Source organism: Schistosoma haematobium, chromosome 4 (assembly GCF_000699445.3).
Source record: "Schistosoma haematobium chromosome 4, whole genome shotgun sequence".
Lineage (NCBI taxonomy): Eukaryota > Metazoa > Platyhelminthes > Trematoda > Strigeidida > Schistosomatidae > Schistosoma > Schistosoma haematobium.
In genome coordinates, this window is record NC_067199.1 from 17,699,339 (window position 1) to 17,721,438 (window position 22,100).

General features: G+C 31.5%; 1 protein-coding gene across 1 annotated transcript in view; it reads right to left on the bottom strand.

Annotated features, from left to right (window-relative positions):
* DNAH10 (Dynein heavy chain 10, axonemal) overlaps window positions 1-22,100 on the bottom strand; it is a gene marked incomplete at its 3' end in the record, with an annotated part of 74,052 nt that overhangs the window by 46,564 nt on the left and 5,388 nt on the right. Inside the window, exons 8-20 of the mRNA XM_051219328.1 lie at window positions 21,791-21,909; window positions 19,651-20,010; window positions 18,696-18,884; window positions 16,800-16,940; window positions 15,502-15,756; window positions 13,083-13,337; window positions 11,135-11,530; window positions 10,496-10,657; window positions 7,973-8,184; window positions 6,633-6,789; window positions 5,051-5,407; window positions 3,188-3,421; window positions 944-1,179 (exon numbers count right to left, since the gene is read on the bottom strand). Of these exons, the coding sequence (XP_051066384.1) occupies window positions 944-1,179; window positions 3,188-3,421; window positions 5,051-5,407; window positions 6,633-6,789; window positions 7,973-8,184; window positions 10,496-10,657; window positions 11,135-11,530; window positions 13,083-13,337; window positions 15,502-15,756; window positions 16,800-16,940; window positions 18,696-18,884; window positions 19,651-20,010; window positions 21,791-21,909 (3,073 nt within the window). The remainder of the gene's footprint in view (window positions 1-943; window positions 1,180-3,187; window positions 3,422-5,050; window positions 5,408-6,632; window positions 6,790-7,972; window positions 8,185-10,495; window positions 10,658-11,134; window positions 11,531-13,082; window positions 13,338-15,501; window positions 15,757-16,799; window positions 16,941-18,695; window positions 18,885-19,650; window positions 20,011-21,790; window positions 21,910-22,100) is intronic.

Below are 22,100 nucleotides of genomic sequence, written 5' to 3' on the forward strand. Positions count from 1 at the left end.
ATGATAACCGGTGTTGGGGATGGTTGGAAGAAAGTTAGAGGCGGCTAAACCAAAATGTGGAATCAGTACTTGAAGTCACTAACTTCTAGTCTGAGCCATGTCAGCAGATACAGACTACTTGGTTGGGGTCCACACGACTATCGTAATCAATGGTTGGAGACTGAGTGACATGGCTTAGAATCGATTACAAGGGTGTAGGTGTATACACTATTTATCTTCCGCTAAACCATGGGATTAAATTTACTTTATACTTTTCTTTCTACCAACTAATTCTTTCTCCCTGTACCATATGGTTATATGAAATGTTTATTTTATTACCAGTGAATTGACTGCTTCTATGAATCCGTTGTTCATCTTGTTGTGCTAATGGGGTGTGGCAACTTAGATCGATGCATATATGTGCCTTGTCCTACGTTATAGCTGACTGACTGAACTGGTCATCATTATTAATTGGAGTGAGTTATGTAATATGTACAAAAATAAATACAAGCTAAGTGGTAGTACATTATCTTAGATAATGTGAAGTATACATGGACAAAGATTATTTTCTGCTTTTACTAATTTATTTCTAAGAATACCTCAAACTGTGTAGTTTTGGTTAATATATGTTAGCTCTTTTTTTTAAGAAAAAAAACAAAGAGGAGCAACGCAATTCATTTCTGGCTAAACTAGATAAAAGGTAACATTCTTACTATGAAGCTATTTAATTTTGAATTGTCATCTGAATGATACCAACTTTTGTTAAATTATCCTAGAAGGTCGTAAACAAACTTGATTCAATAAACCATATTTCTTGAAATATTGTTTTGTTTATAAAGAGTTGCTTCAAGTACTTTAACTTATTAACTTGGAATTGTGACTGCAATTTAGAACTTTTAAGCAGTATATTTAGAGAAAACGTAATTCACTTCCTTGGTATGTATTATGAACAATGTTGCATTACCTTGATTTACTAGATCGGTAGTAGAACACGGCTTCTTTTGTGATCAATCTATTACTTCGTTTCATTTCTTGTTCCATTGCAGTCATCCAGTTTTCAACATTACCAGTAACAGGTTGTGGTTGACGAAATTCCATGACTTCACCCTCAGCTGAATTCATTGCGGTCATTTCAACAAAATTAGATCCAGATTTTGATGATTGCTTAGAAAATTTCAATGATGCTATATTATCAAACATCTGAATGGAGATTTTTCAAAACAAAAAAGTTACGTAAGGTCATTATTTATTTACTAAATGTTTGAATAAGGTAGCACTCTTTTTAAACGGGAAAAGATTTCAATTAAATGTCTTTCAACTTCATTTAGTTTAAAGACAGTCATTCTAAACAGAGATCGGTTAAAGAAATCGTGTTCAGTGAATGGATCTATCATTCAATTAAATGTTTATATTTTCAAACGCACGATCTACAGGTTTAGTGAGAGACATATTTAAACTGGACTACAATAGTAGCTAATGATATAAATGATTATTCATGTAAGTGTCAAATATTGTTGTTCCTTCAAATTACAGTTTCTTATTAGAACTAATATTTGGGGCTATTATTTTGACTAAGTAAAGGAATTGTAAATACCCGTAAAATGAATGAAATTAACGTCATTTAACCAAAACTTAGAGATTGATGATGAAAAAAGATAATGCAAATTATCTTCCTTTGGTTAGCGTTTTCACAGTGTAAGCTACTGTTTTTAGGGGAGAAACGAACTAGATTCAACGAAAAACGTTTCCTGTTAACAATATCATTTACTAAAGCTGTGGAATCGTAGTTATGGTTATTCAGCACATAGAAGTTTATGGTAAGATAAATAGATCTATACTTGGTAATTTAAAAGGTGATTGAAAGTATTTTTGAGTACCAAAAAAGAACAAATTAAGTAATAGATAGAAGAGCTATGTGAGTGTAAATTATAGATAAAACATAATTGTACACTTAGACAGCATTCAGAAAATTTTCATGCAAGTAACGAATAAAGGGTAATAACCTTTAAACCCATATAGGATGTACTGTCAATGTTATTAACTCTCAAGACTAAGATGAAACGGCATTTTGAACAAACCGTTTTTGAAGAGATGTAGCACCAAGGCTTCAGCCGTAGATAGATTTCTGAAGATTGTTTGGATTTATAGGTGATTTTATAATCTGTTTCTAGAGTGCCTACATGACCAAAGTTGATCAAATGTTTAAGAATAGAACTAATGATGTTTTCACATTTCTGTTTGAACGACTATGACGGCGAGGGAATAACTCTAAATTTTAGTATATTTCAACAATACGGACAAGAAGAAAGCAAATGTCTACATCTGGATGCCTTTAGCTAGTGGCACATAGCGCAAAAATATTAAGGGTAAGGTATAACCATTTTCACCATTAATTGTTAAAAAAATGATCTAAGTGATCAAGTTATGAACGCATACTGAAGTGAGATTAACGAGCGACACTCTTTAGGTATATGATACCGGTTACTCTAAAATAGGGAATCTTCATGATTAGATATAGGCACCCTAGCATCTCTTTTCACTCAAGTACTAATATGATACGGATGCGTAAAACATAAAATATTAATTTGACTGGTGTGAGAAAACGACAATAACGTTCTTTGTATTGGTGAACATTATCGTTAGGAAAAAGAATTTCAAAGAGCCAAGATTTGTCTTGAATGACTAATTTCATTAATTTCCGCCTAATATTTATCGTCAACTGAAAATTTTACAAAAATTAATTAAAACACAAAGTCTAACTTGCTCATACATTAGTGTTTACGTTTTTCGAAACTGCTAAAATTTGGCAAAAGTTTTCTCATGAATCATTGTGCTAAGTTTTAAATGACTGTAGTTGATGATTTATGTTAGTGTTGATCGAATTTATCGTCTCTAGTCCAAGGATACATATATAAAAATTTACCTAAGCAGATGTTGATGGAGGCTAGCAGTGGAATTCAGGACATGTGTTTCGTCTTATTTTGGACTCGTCGTCTGGATGTACCTGGACCCCAGAGTTGATGTTCACTCTGTGAATCGAATCAAGTACTGTTCGCTTCAAACGCCATCGCGTTATCCACTCAGCTACTGAGTCCATATAGCCACTACTTTGTGCAACGGGGTGAAGTTTTAATACAATCAATTGCAGTCATAAACATCAATAGAAAGATTTCAACAACCAATAGGAAATGAATTAAATTTAACTAACTTTTATCATATGCTCTTGAACGCATTCACAATCACTTGATCCTAATATACTCAATAATTCATCATCAGAAATGAAAAAAAATCTTGGAAAAGCATTTCTTTTAGAATCTAAATAATTATTTAATGATTTTTGACAACGTTCCAATCCTTCACCAAGAATAGTTAATTCATTCAATCGACCAGATACTAAACAACATGTTTTCACATTCGGTAATTTATTTGTTTCAAACATAATCTTAAGTAAAATAGAAAAATAAAACAGTTTTTTATAATTCAATAATTTCATTCTATCAGTATGAGGTTGTGGAGATTGATTGAAACCATAAATCGTGGATGACCACTATTGAAGAGTCTCATACCACTACAAAACGTCCGTCTAGTGCTTACAGGTTTTCAATAATGATCTAACATCGATCGATTCATGATCTCAATAGAAAAAATTTCATTTTCATTAGTATTTTTGTTTCAACCAATATTCAATAAATATATTATAAGCCGGTAGAAATAATTTAATGTTGGTTATCTGTTTGACAGAAATGAAATAAAAACCATTTTCAACTAATTCTATTACTCATAATGAAATCATAAAGTGAAATGTTAATTTTGACTGATAAATATTCAGTTATATTTTTGTCACTACTTAAAAACCATTTCTGTCGAAATATATCCTAGTCATTCATTGAAATTATTGTCTATTATAGTTTGATAGTCTTCACTTCGGTTCAAATTTAGTACTTATACATTCTCCACCATTATTGAATGAATTTCCATACCTTCACTTTTGGCACTCCCTTAATGTGTCACCCAATGATTTTACTAATTTTAAAATGATTTAATCGGTTATTATAGTTTTATTAACTTGTTTACTGATTACTTCTTCAATGACAATAAGCTCTAATAATGATGCCAACACAAGTTTAGATTCAAGTTCGAATGTGGCTAAAACCGATTACTTGTTTCTCACCATACTATATCTTTTTCATACTTAGGCAAAATGCTTGTGCATCAAGACATATCAAGCACATATTTCGATAACACCTAAACCATTCACCATATTTCCAATATTTATGCTTGTACCCTCAAAATTTATAATTAGGTACTACTACTGTAACAGCAATAGTACTTTTGGTGTTCGAAGCTGTAAACCCCAAAGATTTCCACGACACAGATAAGAACATGAAAACAGATGCATATGAAGATTTATTTCACCATTCAAAACAGATGAACTTAAGTACAAACGTTCACTCATTTATATGATGGTTTTACACACACTTAATGATTAGTAAATATTAGATCATATATGGAAGAAATACTCTTTACTACTAGGCTTACTCAAGTTATATGATTTAGTGAAAACAGTTCACACTAAATTAGCATAAAGCATATTATCCTGAGTAAACGTTCAAAATATCACACTGAAAATGAAATAGATATATTAAACTGAGTAGTTGTCATGCTGAATTAAAAACTGAAGTCATACTGAACATAAATCACATTGAATTAATATCTTGATCTTGCCATTTTATTTATTTCTAACATGAATGTCTCACAGCAACAACAGCTGTTGCTTGTTTATTCCCAAAATATATCTGATATTTTTAGTGTTGTTGATCAATAATTCAACCAACTATGTCAATACTATTATGATTACTTTGTAAGCGATGTGATTGTCAATCGAAAATTTGAAAGGTTTAAGGAACCGGTATTGTTGACCATATTGGTGTCAATAATGTTCACAATACTAGCGTATAAATAATATATATATATATATATATATATATATATATATATATATATATATATATGACCGGTGACGTAAAATATAAGAATGAAAGAAAACATGACCACAAGTTCAGTAAATTACCTTTTTAAACATTTTATCAATGTTGTCAAATTTGGCAGCTTCTTCTGGTAGTTGTGCACGTATATCACCGCCAATAAATATTCCTTCTAAATACATCCATTTACGTTGAACAATTAACCATACTTCAATTATTTCACTAATTATACTTAAATTTTTCTCCCATAATTGTACAGTTGATAAAAATGGACCAATAAATTTACTTGATGCCATTGATTGTAAATTCATTGAATTATCTTCAAGTATTTGAATTATATCGTCTAGTGCACCTAAAACGTATCCTCTATTTTGACCTGCTTTCACATAACTGATAACATTGAAATTAAGATTTTGCCAAGTTTCTTCAACTTCTTTAACACCCTTCAAAAAATTAACCATATATTATAAGCCTATTTATTATCGGTTGAAAGGTCTCTTCAAAAGGATTTAGATATGTTAGTGGACACAGCGAAAAAGTACATTAACAAATATCAACTATTCCGTTTAATATGTATATTTTAAGATAAGGAATATTTCTGTTCGCTGTTTGAAATTACAATCTTGTTTGTATAATGTTCGATGGTTTTATTCAGTTGGCCATGTCAAAACGTGTAGAAACGAGTTGGAACTCGAAACTCAGTTAAATGTCTAATTGTGTGTTAGTTCTGATAGTTAATAAAAATATTTCTATAGTTTAAATCACAAACTGATTTTAGTTAAACCACCATTGAAAGCCTAAGAGGACTGGACTGGCATCTTATCTTAGTATGGGGATCCGTCATATAAAAATTTAACCGAGTGTCCACAGTCCCGAGTGTAAACGTTTAATCTCTAGATCACTGAGCCGGTATCCATAGGTGTTAGTATCTAACCATAATCAATTCACAATACTGCGCAACCTTCATACAATGTCTCGGGTAGACAACTGTTCCGCTCCCGGTGTAGTTGAAATCTACTGGTCATGAATTTTCACTAGAACTTCACGAGTTGCATCTTGAAGCTAGTCACCAGTGAGCAAATGATTATTACAAGGAATATGTTCTCATCTATAGTCCAGAGGTATGTATAATCAATGGTTTTTTCCCAACAGGTTTACATGAACGCATATGTATATCTTTGTTTAACAGGATTTGGAATGACCAATATTCCAATATCTCAAAAATCCATACTCAACGACATAACATGATTAGACAGTGAGTTAACACATAGATGTTTTGCATCATTATTTAGAGTTGGCAACTTTGACTATTCCCTTGATAAAGCTAGAATCAAACTGGCGAACAAAAACCTTGAACATAGTTTTAAATTTAGTTGATTGTCTTTTAGCGATTAGTTTATTAAATTATATAAAATCCAATTCTCTAAATCACCGACAAGTTCTGAGTTTGAATCTCGCGAGGCGGGATTGTGGATGCGTACTGCTGAGGAGTCTCATACTGGGATGAAACGGCCGTCCAGTGCTTCCAGGTTTTCCACGGTGATCTAGCCTCAATTGATTCATGATCTCAACTATTGTATTTCTATTAGCAATAATAAGAAACTATACAACATACTCAAGTTTAAAAATACTCGAATTGTCTTAAAAAAGTAATCCAATGCTTCATACTTTTTCGATACTTAATTCCTTGATTGCAAATGCTACAATTTCAGATATTTGATCTGTAAACCGATGTAATTCCATGGAGAAAATATTTGCCAATGTAAATGTTTCTGGATTCATATCGAATGTTTGTCCTGTTTTACGCATCAATTCATTCCAATGTCTGTTGAATTTGTGAAAGAAAAAAATATTTGAATTTAAAACTAAATTTAATAAATTTATCCAAATTATTCTCAGATCAACAACCCGTCAAACTTGATAACGAAAATAATAAATGGTGTTCGATGTCGTCTCTTACACATAACAGAAATTATTGGAATTCGAGCCAATAATCTAAGTCTTTGTGTTCATAAGAAATTTGTTATACCCTTATCTCTCCCTTGGCCTTGATAAATGATTTTATTTATTATTATTTTCCATACTCTCTCTTCGTTTATTTTTTTCACCCCTTCCTACCATTTTTTCTCTCAAATATACGTTTCACGGTCCAATTATCTGAACGCTTCTTATTACGCAATCTTATAAATTTTATTAATGTTATTTGACTGTTTATATTCTTCTAATCATTGACCTATTTCCCATTATGTAACATTGATTCAAGCCTTTATTATTCTTATAACAACTAGTATACCTGTCATCACACTACCGACTTGTACTTTTCACTTATTTATGTAATTTATTCTACTGTTATCACTGAAAATAATAACGTAAAAATGAATCATTGTATATCTGTTTCTTATGTCTAGAGGACAAATCATTTTTTTTTTAAAAAAGATGTTATTCATCATTTGTAGTACAACTGACTATTAGGTAATGTCATCTACGTAGTAAAAAGCATAAAAGTCCCATACTAAGACAAAACGGTCGTCAAGTGCTTCCAGTTTTTCCATGATGGTCTAGCTTTAATTGACTCATGAATTCAACTATAAAATTACTATAATAGCCACAAGACCCCCTTCTGATAGTGATAAAAAGTAACACAGACAGAATGGTGACTGATATGATTAGTATAATAAATCTCTGTATCGAACGGTTTTAAAATTACAATTGTGAAATTCTTAAAACATAATGTTTTTTCAAAAAGGCTGTATAAAAATCTAAAGCAAAACTAACTCCAAGGTTTTCTACCTAAAACTATCAATTTTATTTCTAATGTTATTGCCAATAATAATGAATGAAAATGAAATAATGACATTGAAACTCATTCAAATATACTATTGAAATGAATCACACATCGAATTAAATTGTATTCTACAGACAAATATTCATATTAGATCTTCAATTGAATAACATTATTCAAAGAAATAATATTTAATAACAATAGTGAATAATGTAATACATTTTACCTTTCTCTTAAAGCTTCATTTTTTAAATCCAGAAACAATGGTAATGAATCTCGAAATGTGCGAATTTGTTCAAATACTACACGTCCGATTGGTAGAGTTCTAACAGATTTTGGTAAATTTCTTAGATCTTTTAAATAACTTTCAACACCATTTTGTAAAATTGATATATTTAAATCTCTCCATAATATTTGTGACCATTCTTCACGAGCTTGCTAGAAATTCGAATATAAATGATAACAATATTATTAGGAAGTTTGTCAAGATTGTTGAATCTTATGATTTACATGATCCATTGATTATAGTTACCAAACCATTGAAAATCTGAGCGAACTAGAGAGTTGTTTCGTAATAATATGAAACTCCTTAACGCTATGGATCCGCGATCACATGGAGGATCTAAGCTAGGATCTTTAAACCTTTCAGGAAAGGCTTAACATCTAGACCACTGATACGGTATATAATAATTTACATTTCTAACTTCATTTGATTTGTGTTATTGTATGAACATCTTCCAAATTCATCGGTGGTTAAATGTGTAATTGTTAACACTGTAAAATTTAATTCTTCATGGCTTCTCAATAGAGCTTTTAGAATTGCATTACAAAACTAGTCATTGGTACGGATGAACTACAGATATAGTCGAGTTTTATATTTCACATGAATGACTGACTATCCATTTATGTTTTTACTTATCATCTGGCAAAGGTGAATCTATTATGCAAACTGTAAAACATTAAGATTATTACCATCTAAATTGATGACAATAACATTCATCACGAAACGATATACTTGAAAATGGATAACATTGAACAACTTATTCTCCAGAATTAAAAGGTACACAATTATTATAAAAATTACATAATTCTTAATCTACTATAAATTTTTTTTAAAAATTTCCTAGAAATAGATTACTTATGATAATACACAATCGTTATTCAGTATTAACAGGGAAAAATAATATTTACTGTTAACTTAGTTTATAATTTGTGTATCTATGTAATATGTTAACATTTGAAATTGTTAATATTGAAATATTAATATTAATATTGTCCCCAAATGCCCTGGTATGGTCGAGAGTGGGGTGGGTCCGCCCTCCCTCTCGAAATACTCTCACACGGCCACGCGTACGCAGCCTCTGCCAGAGAAGTCCTGCTCACTGCCTTCTCGTGGCGAGGGTGTTGTTTACGAAAATGAGAGGACAAAAAGCGAATGTCCGGCGCTTTAACCGGATCCCAAACCAGTGGTGCACATGGGCTCCAGTATCCTGCTGGAACAAATGGCGTATGAATCAATCGTTGGTCACCGATTACCATGGGACTGCATCTCCTCACGATGCTCCACTGCCTTGTGAGTCAGACCTTAAAGTCAAAGGCTCGGGTGTGGTACCCTAAGAAAACCACCTGTTTCGGTTTGGGCATCCGGGCAGTATCACAGCCCTCACACAAATCGATTGATTTATGTGGCGCATATCTATTTGGTGCCTCCTTGTACCAATATCTATGTGTTAAAATAAATAAATAAATAATAGATAAATTCAAGTAAATTAGACGGTCATTTTAATCAGTAGTTAATACCAACTTAAAGCAAGTTGTTTCAACTATAAAATCGATGGCAATGATAAATAATTACTCGACGAAAACCAAATATCTTATTGAGAAAGTATTACTTGTAAATTCACAGATTGAAAAACGGCATATTGATTTTATGAAAAAATTGAAAGATAATGGGATAATCACCACAGATGGGTGTTTATATGGATTGCCTAAAGTAAATGAGCCTAAATAACCGTTAATTCTTATCTAGAATACGTCTATTTCATAATATCATTAAATCATTAAATAGTTGGCTCAATGATTAAAACTAGTTAGAAGGGATGTATCTCAATATACTGTTTATGGTACTTGTCAATTATTTTCATAGTTGATAGTATTACTAATGTTTATACATCGAGAGAACTCATGTTCTCGCTTGATTTTAGTTCTCCGTTCATGAGTATACTACCTCTGTATGTGTTTACGAAATCATCTGCCGATGTGAAGCAAAGTACATAGGGTGTAGCCAGAGCCTGCTTTCAACCTAGATACAAGAAAATGCTCCAGTGTGTTTCTACAAGGATGAGAAGAAAGTTGTTAGGAATTCTGCATTTGAACATTTAATCGGTTTTAATCATTTCGCTGATCGAAACATTGATTCTAAGGTTTTTTGTAGAATTTGCCCAAATGTATAAGGTCTTCTTGTACTACAATCCTTAAAACATAGGACACTTTTGCCTACCGTCAACTGAAGCTTAAACTGTATGCATAAAAGTGTTCGCAAGCAAGACCGAAGGTCCTGGGTTCGAATCCGGGTTGTGAGATTGTGAATGTGCCTTATTAAGGAGTCCTATACTAGGACGAACCGGCCGTCTAGTAATTCAAGATTTTCCATGTTGGTCTAGCTTTCATCGATTCATGAATTCAACTATTAAATTCCATATTAACTTGAAAAGGGATAGACAGTTTAATAAAGATTCATTTCTGTTACCTTTTGTTTCAAATAAATATTGAATAACTGATCTAATCCATTCAATTCTTTCTGAATATTAATTAATTGAGGATATTGAGTTAATGGTAAATTAAAAAGTTGTTCAGCTGATGTTAATTCTTTGCGTTTAATTTCAAGTTCATTTAGTTCTTCATGATACTCCTAAAGTGATTAATTTTTTTAAGAAAAGGAGAAAATGAGAAACAGAAAATTACTAAAAAATAATAATAATCTCACACTGTCAGACGATTGTTGAATACAAATATTTAATCTTTTATGCATTTTCTATATCCACTACATATACATATACGTATACATCCAAGAACTTATCAAAGACCGTATTCAAGAATATTAGGTCTCTGAGGGAGTGTTTCAAATTCAAAAGCCAAGTTGCCAGTACAACTGGCTGACGAGTTCTAGATAGCATAAAATCTAGGTCAAGAGTTTCCTGTAGAAAATTAATTTCAACCATCTAAAATTTCAACTTAGTACAAATGATATCGAGTGATTTAGATTAGTGTTCACGTCTCATCTTGATCGATAGAATTCGAACAGCAATAAAGGACTAAGCAAATATGACATTGGTCACTACTCAATGATTGGCCAATTATAAAAGCAAATGTTAGGCATTTAAATTACTTTTGCAGATGTTACAGCTAAATCCAAATCACTGATCAATGTGCCAGGACCATTTTCTGTGAAACGTTTTTCAAACTCAATCACCAACTGATTAAACTTTGTAATATCTTCTAAAGTAATTTTAGCAAATTTGTTTTTGATTCGACTCAATGTATGTTCTTTATAATTTGCGAATTTTAGTAAATTCATCCATACTGATCGTAAACTTTTTACTGATTCAATTTCATTTTCCGGTACCGGTAAATTGTGATAATTTAATAAACGATAACGTTCTTCAATATCGATTAATTTTTCTTCCGTTTCCAATGTTGTTAATCTGATTTCATGAATAGCACGCAAAATATCTTTTAATTCAGTCAGTGTTGTTGGCACATCTTCTAGATCTTCGGATCGATGCTGAATGTTGAATTAAGAATAGAAGAAACAAAAAGTTACAGAACAATATAGATCTGGTCTGGAGGTTTGAAAGTAGTTTATTATATATATATATATATATATATATATATGATTTAGATGATAGTCTGGGTAACATTTACGTCAGCTTCACAAAGGCATATATCATCTAAATCATTGTAGTTAAGCTGTTCTATATAGAAACCACGATAAAGCCAAAATTCATATCTCTATTGTTCATTTTAATAAAATTATTGCAAATAATTAATACATCTCTAACTGATTAGAACTTAATGTGTAATTTATGATATACCATCATATTTCTACATCGTTAAAATGATGTCTAACTGGATATACTGTCGTTGTTATTCTCACTTCGTGATAAAAATCACTAGTCCATTCTTCACGTTAGTCTGTTTTATTTTCCTCAGATAACTCTATTTTGATTTCACATAATCATCAGAATATTAAGGTGGAAATGAGTGACTAATCTTATGGCTTTCTACTTTAGAGTTCTTAAGTTCTGTTTGATCTATCGGTGGAGATTAACCAGTATGTAAATCTATCATAGTTGAGTTTATATTTAAGAATTTACATGTTGTAAACGTATATTGTAAGTAACAATATTTGTTATTGAAGAATGTTATAACCTTCTTTTGTGAAATAACTTAATTCTTGATATATACATTCATAATAGTTTCTACAGAAATTTTGATTTCTTGAAGATTATCTGATATAGCATATTGGTTTATCATCTATTCAACAATAAACTTTACAGGGAATTTTAGTTCAAGTTTTCTAAGCTCGCTAACATGACATGAAGTCGAAGCAAATTTAAGCATCAATGTAATGTGAATCGGAGAAATTCTTCATTATGTTCAGCTTACATAAAATATAACAGAATTCATTCACTTTTGTATCAATCGGTACGTCAGCTACATTGTCCCTACACGTAATCTCGGACAACAAAGCTGGACATTATCACATGATCTGTCTTACAGACACGTGGATTGAGGTACTAAGGTTTTTGATTAAACTTGGGAAAACCTCTCAAGAAATCCATAAAATGTTCCGAGATGTTTATAAGAACAAAAAACTGAAAAGTGGTCCTATTCAAGTGGAGTTTATGGAAACAACAAGAATGATTCAATACCAAGATCATTATTTGTTTTGTATGTTTATGAATAAATTATATGTGTATTATGGTCTTCTTGTTTCGATGGATCATTCCTGAAAAACGGAATCTGAAAAATTGTCTGTAGAAATGAATTTAGTAAGCTGTGATATCAAGCAGCCGAAACAAATTACTTTTAAGAGTTTCGGGATGTACTGAGTAATGAAAATAGAAATTGAACAAGTGTATTATCCCAGAGAGGAAGTATTTAGAGAGGGGGACATCGGATTTTGTAGTATAAAGGGTTCAAGACTCTGTTTAGAGTACTTATTAAACAGATGATTAGGACGTGTTGTACACTTATAGAATTGGACAGAACAATTAAATTTATCATATCATATCATACATATTATGAAGACATAAATGATAACATTAATTTACTTTGAACTCTTCATGTAAACTTGTCAACATTTCTTTACCAATATCATGAAGTTGTTTACCATAGGCTATTGTCCATTTTCTATTATGTTCATGTATATTATGAATTAAACTTTTTAATCTTAATTGTATACAACCAATATTCAATAATTCAGGTGTTTCACATAAATCATTTAATTTATTATTCATTTCTAATATTTTCTCATGAATTTCAATTGCAGTACGAGGGGTTTCCATCCATTTTTCCACTTGAGTTAACTAAAAGGGTAAATTTATATTTTTGATCATATATGCTCTATACAAATGTTTAACAAAACACTAACCGATAAGAAATTCGGAATAAGATGTATACAGATTATTTTTTTGTTCTATTAGCAGCTACAAAGTAGATAATAAGTTTGATTAATTTAAATATTTAAGTAAAAATTGACAAGAGAAGTTTCTAACGAATTGCCTAAGAGAAAACAGTGAATTGTCTTAAGTCAGTCAGTCAGTTATAACGTGGGACGAGGCACATATACGCATCGATCCCAGTTGCCACACCTCATTAACACAACAAGATGAACAACGGATTCATAGAAGCAGTCAATTCACTGGTAATAAAATAAACATTTCATATAACCATATGGTACAGGGAGAACGAATTAGTTGGTAGAAAGAAAGGTCTAAAGTAAATTTAATCTCATGGTTTAGGGGAAGATAAATAGTGTATACACCTACACCCTTGTAATCGATGCTAAGCAATGTCACTCAGTCTCCAACCATTGGTTACGATAGTCGTGTGGACTCCAACCAAGTAGTCTATATCTGCCAACATGGCTCAGACTAGAAGTTAGTGACTTCAAGCACTGATTCCACGTTTTGGTTTAGCCGCCTCTAACTTTCTTCCAACCATCGCCAACACTAATCATCATTGTTTTAGGAATTAAATTTAAATGTAAATTGAATTAAATGAATGATGAGTTGAAATGTTGAAATGTTATTTTGTTAATATTATAGAAGATATTCGTGTATATTACAAAGATGTTTAGGGGAATAGAAATAAATAAGTTGAGTTGAACGTTTAGAATTTTATTCATAGTTATCTGCAATGTTCATCGCTTTTATCAAGTAGGATAAAGCTTAATTATCGACGTGTTCTAAACAAAAGTCTCGGTTTTGACTTTGCGAATTACTATAGCCTCTGGTCTTCAGTAGATAAAAATAAACTGTTTTTTATTAATTTAATGGTTGTGGATGTTTCTTCGTTTGTATTCTTAACTGAATTTTGATAAGTCTTAGCTGGTACACGTGCCTCCTAGCAGATCGCTTCGACAAAGCCATTATAACACAAATTTACATAGAATAAATAGAATGTGACTAGCAATGAAACCCAAAACGCATGTTTTTTCTTATTGGTTAAAATAAAATTTATACCCGTTGCACAAGTGAGTAGCTATCAGGACTCAGTAAATAAGTAGATGACTAGTTTGGGGTCGGAAGCGAATAGTAAATGGTTTAAATCCTTGAGTAAACATCAAATCTAGATGAAGAGTTCCTAATAGGACAAAACGTGCATCCATTTCTAGTCACATTCGATTTGTTCCAAATTTACTGTTTATCAATTACTGCAGATGGACTTGTTATATCCACTTTCTGTGTAATATCAGAGAGACACTATATATATATATATATATATATATATATATATATATATATATATATATATATATATATACAGATGCTGCTAAGTATGACATTTGTTATATTTCCTTTTAAGATTACAGTCAATCGTGTTTATTATCATGATTGTTTAACTAATGATATTTTGGGGGCTATTATTATTTATTTTTATTTAGGATGAAAAATACTGAATCTTTTATTTTCATTATATCAGTTTACAAAAATACGAATTGATATACATCTTGAATTAATAAAAAGACAAGGAAACAATAAACCGCTTTGTTGTTTTAGGAATAAATTTTTATCATATGAAATATCATAATGTTCCCAGTAAAGTAATGATTATTTTTCAGAAAGGGTTTTGTGTAGATTTTAGAAATTTCACTGATTGAACTCGTGAGTCACTTGAAGCTAGACCACCATGGAAAACCTGGAAGCACTGGACGGCCAACTCGTCCTAATATGGGACTCCTCAGCAGTGCGCACTCACGATCCCGCCCCCCGCGAGATTCGAACGCAGAACCTATCAGTCTCACGCCAGGCGCTTAACCAACTAGACCACTAAGCCGGCATCCAACGGTGTTAATGCCTAACTTCAACCAATCCACGAAGTTGCGCCACCGTACACCATTGTCTTCAGTGAGCTGATATCCGACAACAGACCTAGTTGAACTCCACTGGTCACGGCTTCTCACCAGAACTCCAGGAGTATCTCTTGAAGTAAGTCAAACCATTACCCCTTCTGATTTATTGTACTCACTTTATTGGCAACAAATTTCCCTTTATGTTTACGCCAACTATCTTGAAATCGTTTCACTTTTTCAACTGTATTCGCATAAACTTTTGCAATTTGTTGAACTAAATCAGCTATTTCACTGGATTTTGCAATTTCTTCATAAAAAGTAAAATAGTGTAAATCTTCACTACCATCAATCTTAACACCTGGAGCAATTACACATGTACCACGATACCATCTAACGAATACACGTGTTGATTCAATCGCATCCCTTAATTCCTTTTGAGTGAGACGGAAAATAGAAAAATAATTAATATGTGACGGGAATAATAGTATATAATTACCTTTAAAATAAAACACATCTTATATAGCATTAAAAGGCATATATAAAACACACTACTACGTGGAGGTGGATAAAGTAATCTTTTATCAGGAAGAACTACTTGATCAGGTATTGGTTGAACTTGTTATTTGAATATATTCACCATTATTCAAAAAATCATATCCTTGATTTACTGAAACTCGAACAATATGTGAGCAGTTGAGTTATATCTGATTGTTGCTATTCATTTATTTGATATAAATAGTGGTCATCGTGATATGCAGTTTCTAAATTTTATGAATACAGCTGGCCTCTAGTTAAGTAATAAATTAACTGTTGATATTTTTGTTTAAGACGACACTTAAAATATTGCAGACGAATAGAATAACTAAAATTAGTTAAATGAAAATAAAGTGCATAGTATCATATCTCAGGGAACATTACTTTAACTCGACTAAATTAATCGTAATCTCAATCGCAAGTTTAGATACTTCCAAATATATTGGGCCACCTGTTTCATCACTAAATAGGCGAACTCAAACTATTTGGCCAAATTTTTCATTGTAATGCATCTAAAGTGATATTTTTAAAATGTAATATTAGTTGTTCTAAGTTAAAGATTAAATTTTATCAGTGAGAATATAATTTATGGACGACCTTTGAGCGAGGTTAAAGTGACCTTGAGAGTGTTCACCTAATAACTAAGACGAAATAAGGGTTATAAACCAATGTGAGGAATTAGAATTATGATTTACAGTTTATGGTTAGGGTTAGGAATTAGATTTAGGGTTTTCATCACGAACCGACATCAGTTATAATGCCAAAATTCTATTAAGCCAAATGGATGGATGAATTTCGCGCCAAAATCCGAGACCTGTTATCTTATACCTGATTGATTCGTCCATAAATTGTAGACCCGCCTAAATCTGTTCTGACTATTGTTTTAAAACCTGTGGTTAGTGAAAAGGAAATTTTTAAAGTTAATTCAATATATCATTACTTGAATGACTAGTCGATAAAGTTCAGCTGGCTGTGGATTACCAACTACATCTGTTCCAGCTAACATAAGATCAACTGCAAACAGTGGCTCATGTTGACGAGAAATACGATTTAAATATGATTGAAGATTTCTAATCACCATCTCAAAATAAAATAAAACATAAGAAAATCTAAACACAATCAAAAATACGTAATAGTGAAGAAACTTGAAATCATTACATTGGCTTTGATATAATGAGGTATTTATGATACAATATAGAATAATATTCATGAGACCATTGTAATGTTAATCAACAGGATTTATTTCATCATAAAAGATAATTACACACTAAGATATATTATGAGGTTTTTCACATGCCTAACTGACTATAACTTTATCATTTTCCAGTCATTCTTGTCATATCTTATAAATGTTTTTATTTGTTTAAATATTATATAGTGAAAATTCCTATTTTGACATTTGATAAATAAAGAAGGAACGAATCGAGCAATCAACATTTGTCTTCGCTTCATTGAGCCTTGCGCTATACTTCAGATACTCGTTGAGAATCTTTAAAGCAAAGGTTTGCTCAAAACGTTTCAATATAGTGAAAATTCCCATTTTGACATTTGGTAAATAAAGAAGGAACGAATAGAGCTCGAATCAGCTCGATTCATTCCTTCTTTATTTACTAAACATTTTATACGAGTTATTTTCTTGATTAGATTATTTGTTTATCAAACAGTAAATGGAATATGAGAAATTTTTTCGTTGAATATTATCGAATACAATGAAGATTAGCTTAGTCCACCAGGTTGATGCGTAGTTCAATAATATTTAGGAGCCTTATGTTAATTGTGAACTTTTATACCCTCTAAAATATAAACAAATGTTGATTATTTTAAGAATATTGATAAATGAAAGTGTTTTTTTATTGGTCATCATTTATTCTGAAAAACATGGTCATGTATCGCTGATATTTCACACGCACATTTATGTCTAAGAATAACATTTGCATCAAAGTTTAGAATATCAGTAGTCTGACAGTTTGCAAATCAAATAATATTCCAAAATGATGGAAATCTACTGGACAATGGGATATGTTTCACTGAAATACTTAAAATAGTACATTGTCAACAATTTACTCGACGTAAAATTAATTATATTTCTAGGTGACAAGAACCACGATTCATTGGGATGAACTGAGATAATGAAACAAATATAACTAATATCAATAATACGTTTTATTCCTCATTATTTTGTGAAATTTGTTTGTTGGTCATCAACTGGAAAGGTTTTTACATATTTTTCGCACAGTGTATAACCCCTTGTTTTAGAATTAGAACGAGCATGTGTTTACACCAAGATAAGAAAGTAAGTTGAACTGGATAGAGAATTTTAAACCATGATATTACAGTCCTCTATATCAAAGAGTTCTGTCAATATATACTAACATGTACAATAACAAAACTGATATCGATCCCTTAGATAGATTTTCGCTTTACCTAGTCTTATATACTTATCGCTACGTGTAAAATTTTCAGTTAGTTGTGGAGATTGTTGGATTTCACTAAAATCAGGTACCATTTGAAATCCGATGGCCGTTTTTCAATAGTATTGAATCCCTTAGCGGTGCTCATTCATGACCCCGTCAATGGAACAGAAAGTTAAACGTTCATGCCTCGGGTTCGAATCCTGTATGGGGAATCGCAAATGAGCACTGCTGAGGAACTCCGTATTAGGACAAAACGGACGTTCGATGCTCCCAAGTTTTCAATGGCGGTCTAATTTAGATTGGTTTGGCCTTTTATTTGCATTATCATATATATATATATATATATATATATATATATATATATATATATATATATATATATATATAATTGAATGTTAGGTCTCATAACATTGTATGGTTACCGCATAAATTCGATCGAATAGCTTTTTCTCCCAATATTCAAAATAAGGGACCATTATTTTACTATTCCCTGTATTTTGCTGAGTTATTGCACCTTCAAGTTTAATAATCAATGGTGTCAAGGAGGTATGTTGCATACGTAACTCTTCAAATTGTTTCTGTCTTTCAATAACTGTCTGTGTAAAATATTCCTGTGTAAAAAGGGAGGAATAAAATCAAAATCATATAACAAACTTTTAATTACATCAAACAAATTACACAATTTCTGAATTTTGGTTACATTTTAGCAAATATATATTGATTTGTACAGCTTTTATATTTAGCTTTAATAAGAATTAAACAACCACATTCACGAATGAACTGGTACTAGTTATTCGTGTAAAACGTTTTCAATAAATGTCGTATTACATAACAATGATTTACTTACCTTAACCAAAGTACCTGATTAATTTAAATCTGTCATCATACTCCACAAATATAACTGATGTTATGAGTAAAAACAGCATAGATTTATAGTATCTATTCATCTTTAGTTGTTAAACGTCATAGAATTATGTCATTTGAAATCCAACTTTAATAATACCATGAATTCATAGCCTAGATGTATTTACTGTTATTAGTTCTGAACAGTTTGATTAAATATTCTTTATGTGATTGTTTAACATATATTCAATATTTCTTTATTTACATTTATTTTTCTGTTTCTATCATGCTACAAAGTGTATTAGCTCAGATTTATCCTCTTTTTAGTAAGATTTTATTGTTATTCTATTTACCCATTTATCATTAACAAAGGATTAGAAAGGATTAGAAAGTCTCCAATATTCAAAGGTGTTATTCATAGTCAGATTGTCAGATAAGCAAAATCGTCTAACTTCAACTAACAGGGTCATTGATACACCATATTTCGGTTAATAATATTAGAATAATAAGATAATCGAAATTGGTATTAATTACCTTGCATGTGAAATATTCTCCCATTGCTGTCTTCTGATATTCATCTGTCCACTTGGGTGTTGGAAATAAATCAGCTGAACCAATTAATTCTAAACGCGCTTCAATATCTGCGGCTGTTTTTTTGCATAAGTTACACATGGAAGCGAATCGATTTAATTCTTCTTCTACTTTTGTAATAAATTCATTTATACCAAGACTTTTCCAATTCAGTATATCCCATCCAGGTTTCATAATTGTTCTCAAATTGATGATATATGATTCCAGTATAGTTAATTCAACAGGATCAAGTTGTGTAAATAATTCATGACATCGTTTAACTAAAAATTTCAACTTCTCCACATAAACTATATAGCTGGATTCCTATTTAAATGATAAGAAATGGTAATAATATATATACATATACTAACGTATGAAAAATAGGATGTTTCTGGAACAATTCGGTTTATCTTAAATGGTAACCCATATCATGTTTGTTTTGCCCTTATTGTAAATTGGATTTTCTCAATTAATTCTCAGTATGACCAATAATCTAGCTGACTCAACACCACCTAAATTATATTATAATGTTAGGTGGTTGGATGGGAGTTAGCAAAATAGCTTAAAGCTGGGTTTCATGGCATGTGGCACTCATCAGCAAGGCATACCTGCAGTATTGAGATAACTTGTCTGAGACTTTAACAGTGAACCATCTGGGTTTTCTGTGGACTACCTTCAACAACCCAAATGTCAGAAACGCAGTAAAAAGTTCTTCGGTAAGTAATAACACATATAACTTTTTATATTTTACTAAACAATAAATAAAGTCTGACTCAAATGGCACTATTCAGATTTGCGTACAGCGATAAATTGTGATATGAATCGAATTCGTGAGCTGATTGCGTTATACCATAACAATTCAAACATATCTTTACCAACCCGACCGTTGTTGCTACCTTGACGTGGTGGTCGGGCTTGCCTATTGTGATGAAGCAACCGAGATATACTGGCTGGAACAACCGTTCCTCAAGGTCCTACCATGTCAGACAGGTCGGTTGAAGAGCGGTAAGACTAAAAGCAACAAGCCCAAGGTCCGAAGGCGAAGTCGTACTGCTGAATGTACAGAGATGTGACAGCAGTAAGGTGTTTCCTTCGACGACCAGCGTGACACCGATGCTGCCTTCCCACAAGGAGGGGTGGGGTTAGAAAAGGTCGACCCTAAAAATGCACACTTCGCCTTATCTCACGGATATCTGTCTCCGGCGGTAAGGTTTCAACAATTACGGAGCTAACACAAAAATTACTCATAAAAAGGTCACTAAGACCACCTCTAATCCAATTTCCTTTTCAGATAACTCCAGAAGAACCCTTCCACGGTGTGGGTAACCGGGAAGTGATAACCGCCCTCATATCTTTAACAGCACCCAAGACGACTGTTTATTTTTACCAAAAAATACAGTTTTCATCTCATAAGGGTAACCGAGATTCTGTTGTCTACGTCCTTATTCTAATGAAGTTCTACCGGTCAGAGTAAAATATTACTATCAGTTTCGATGATAATATTGCTTTAGTTTTCTTAGATGTTAGTTAGTTAAAAGTACTTAGCCATTACAAAACTCTAAGCCTATGATATGTATAATATTGCATTGATCTTGGTAACAAAGTAATATGAAACTCAACATCAAGCATACAGACCATCAGGGTTTTTTTTAAATAAAAGAAAAAAGATGAATGTTCTTGATACTTATAGTTTGATTCAAGTCATCATGATTTGGATTAAAGAGCTAATTTACCTTAACTAAGTATAAAGCATAGTATATTAAACCATCAATTTAACAAATACGTTAACCCATTATACTTTTTTACTGTTTTTATTAAAAAAAAACATAGCCAAATGCTTAAGATAAGCGTGTATGTATAAAAAACAACATTTTTTGAATGGTTGGGATCATGAGTCTATTGAATCTAGACCGCCATGGAAAACCTGGAAGCACTGGAAGTCCGTTTCGTGCAATTGTGGGACTCCTCAGCAGTGCACATTCACGATCCTGCCTATCAATCTCAACCATTAAAATTACTAAAATATCCACAAAACACCACTTCTGAAACATTTTTTTGTCGAGAAAAATACATTCAAAAAAAAATACAATTCATTTGTTCTCACTTTCATTACAGCATTTATAACAATCTCTGGTATTTTAAATCCTAACGCTTCCAAATGTTTTGCTTCTGTTATTGTTACCAAGATATTCGGATGAAAATTAACTAATAATTCATATTTACCTAAAATTTATTTGTCAAGAATGTGAAGTGACTAATAATAAAAAATATGACGAAACAATAAATAAACTGTAGTCAAGTTTCTCATTACTATAGAGAGTATATAAATAAATAGTAGATCTTTGTATAGATTGCAAGTGAACTATTTACAAAATGTGTCATTAGTGTATCGGAAAGGTTATGGAAAAATGAAA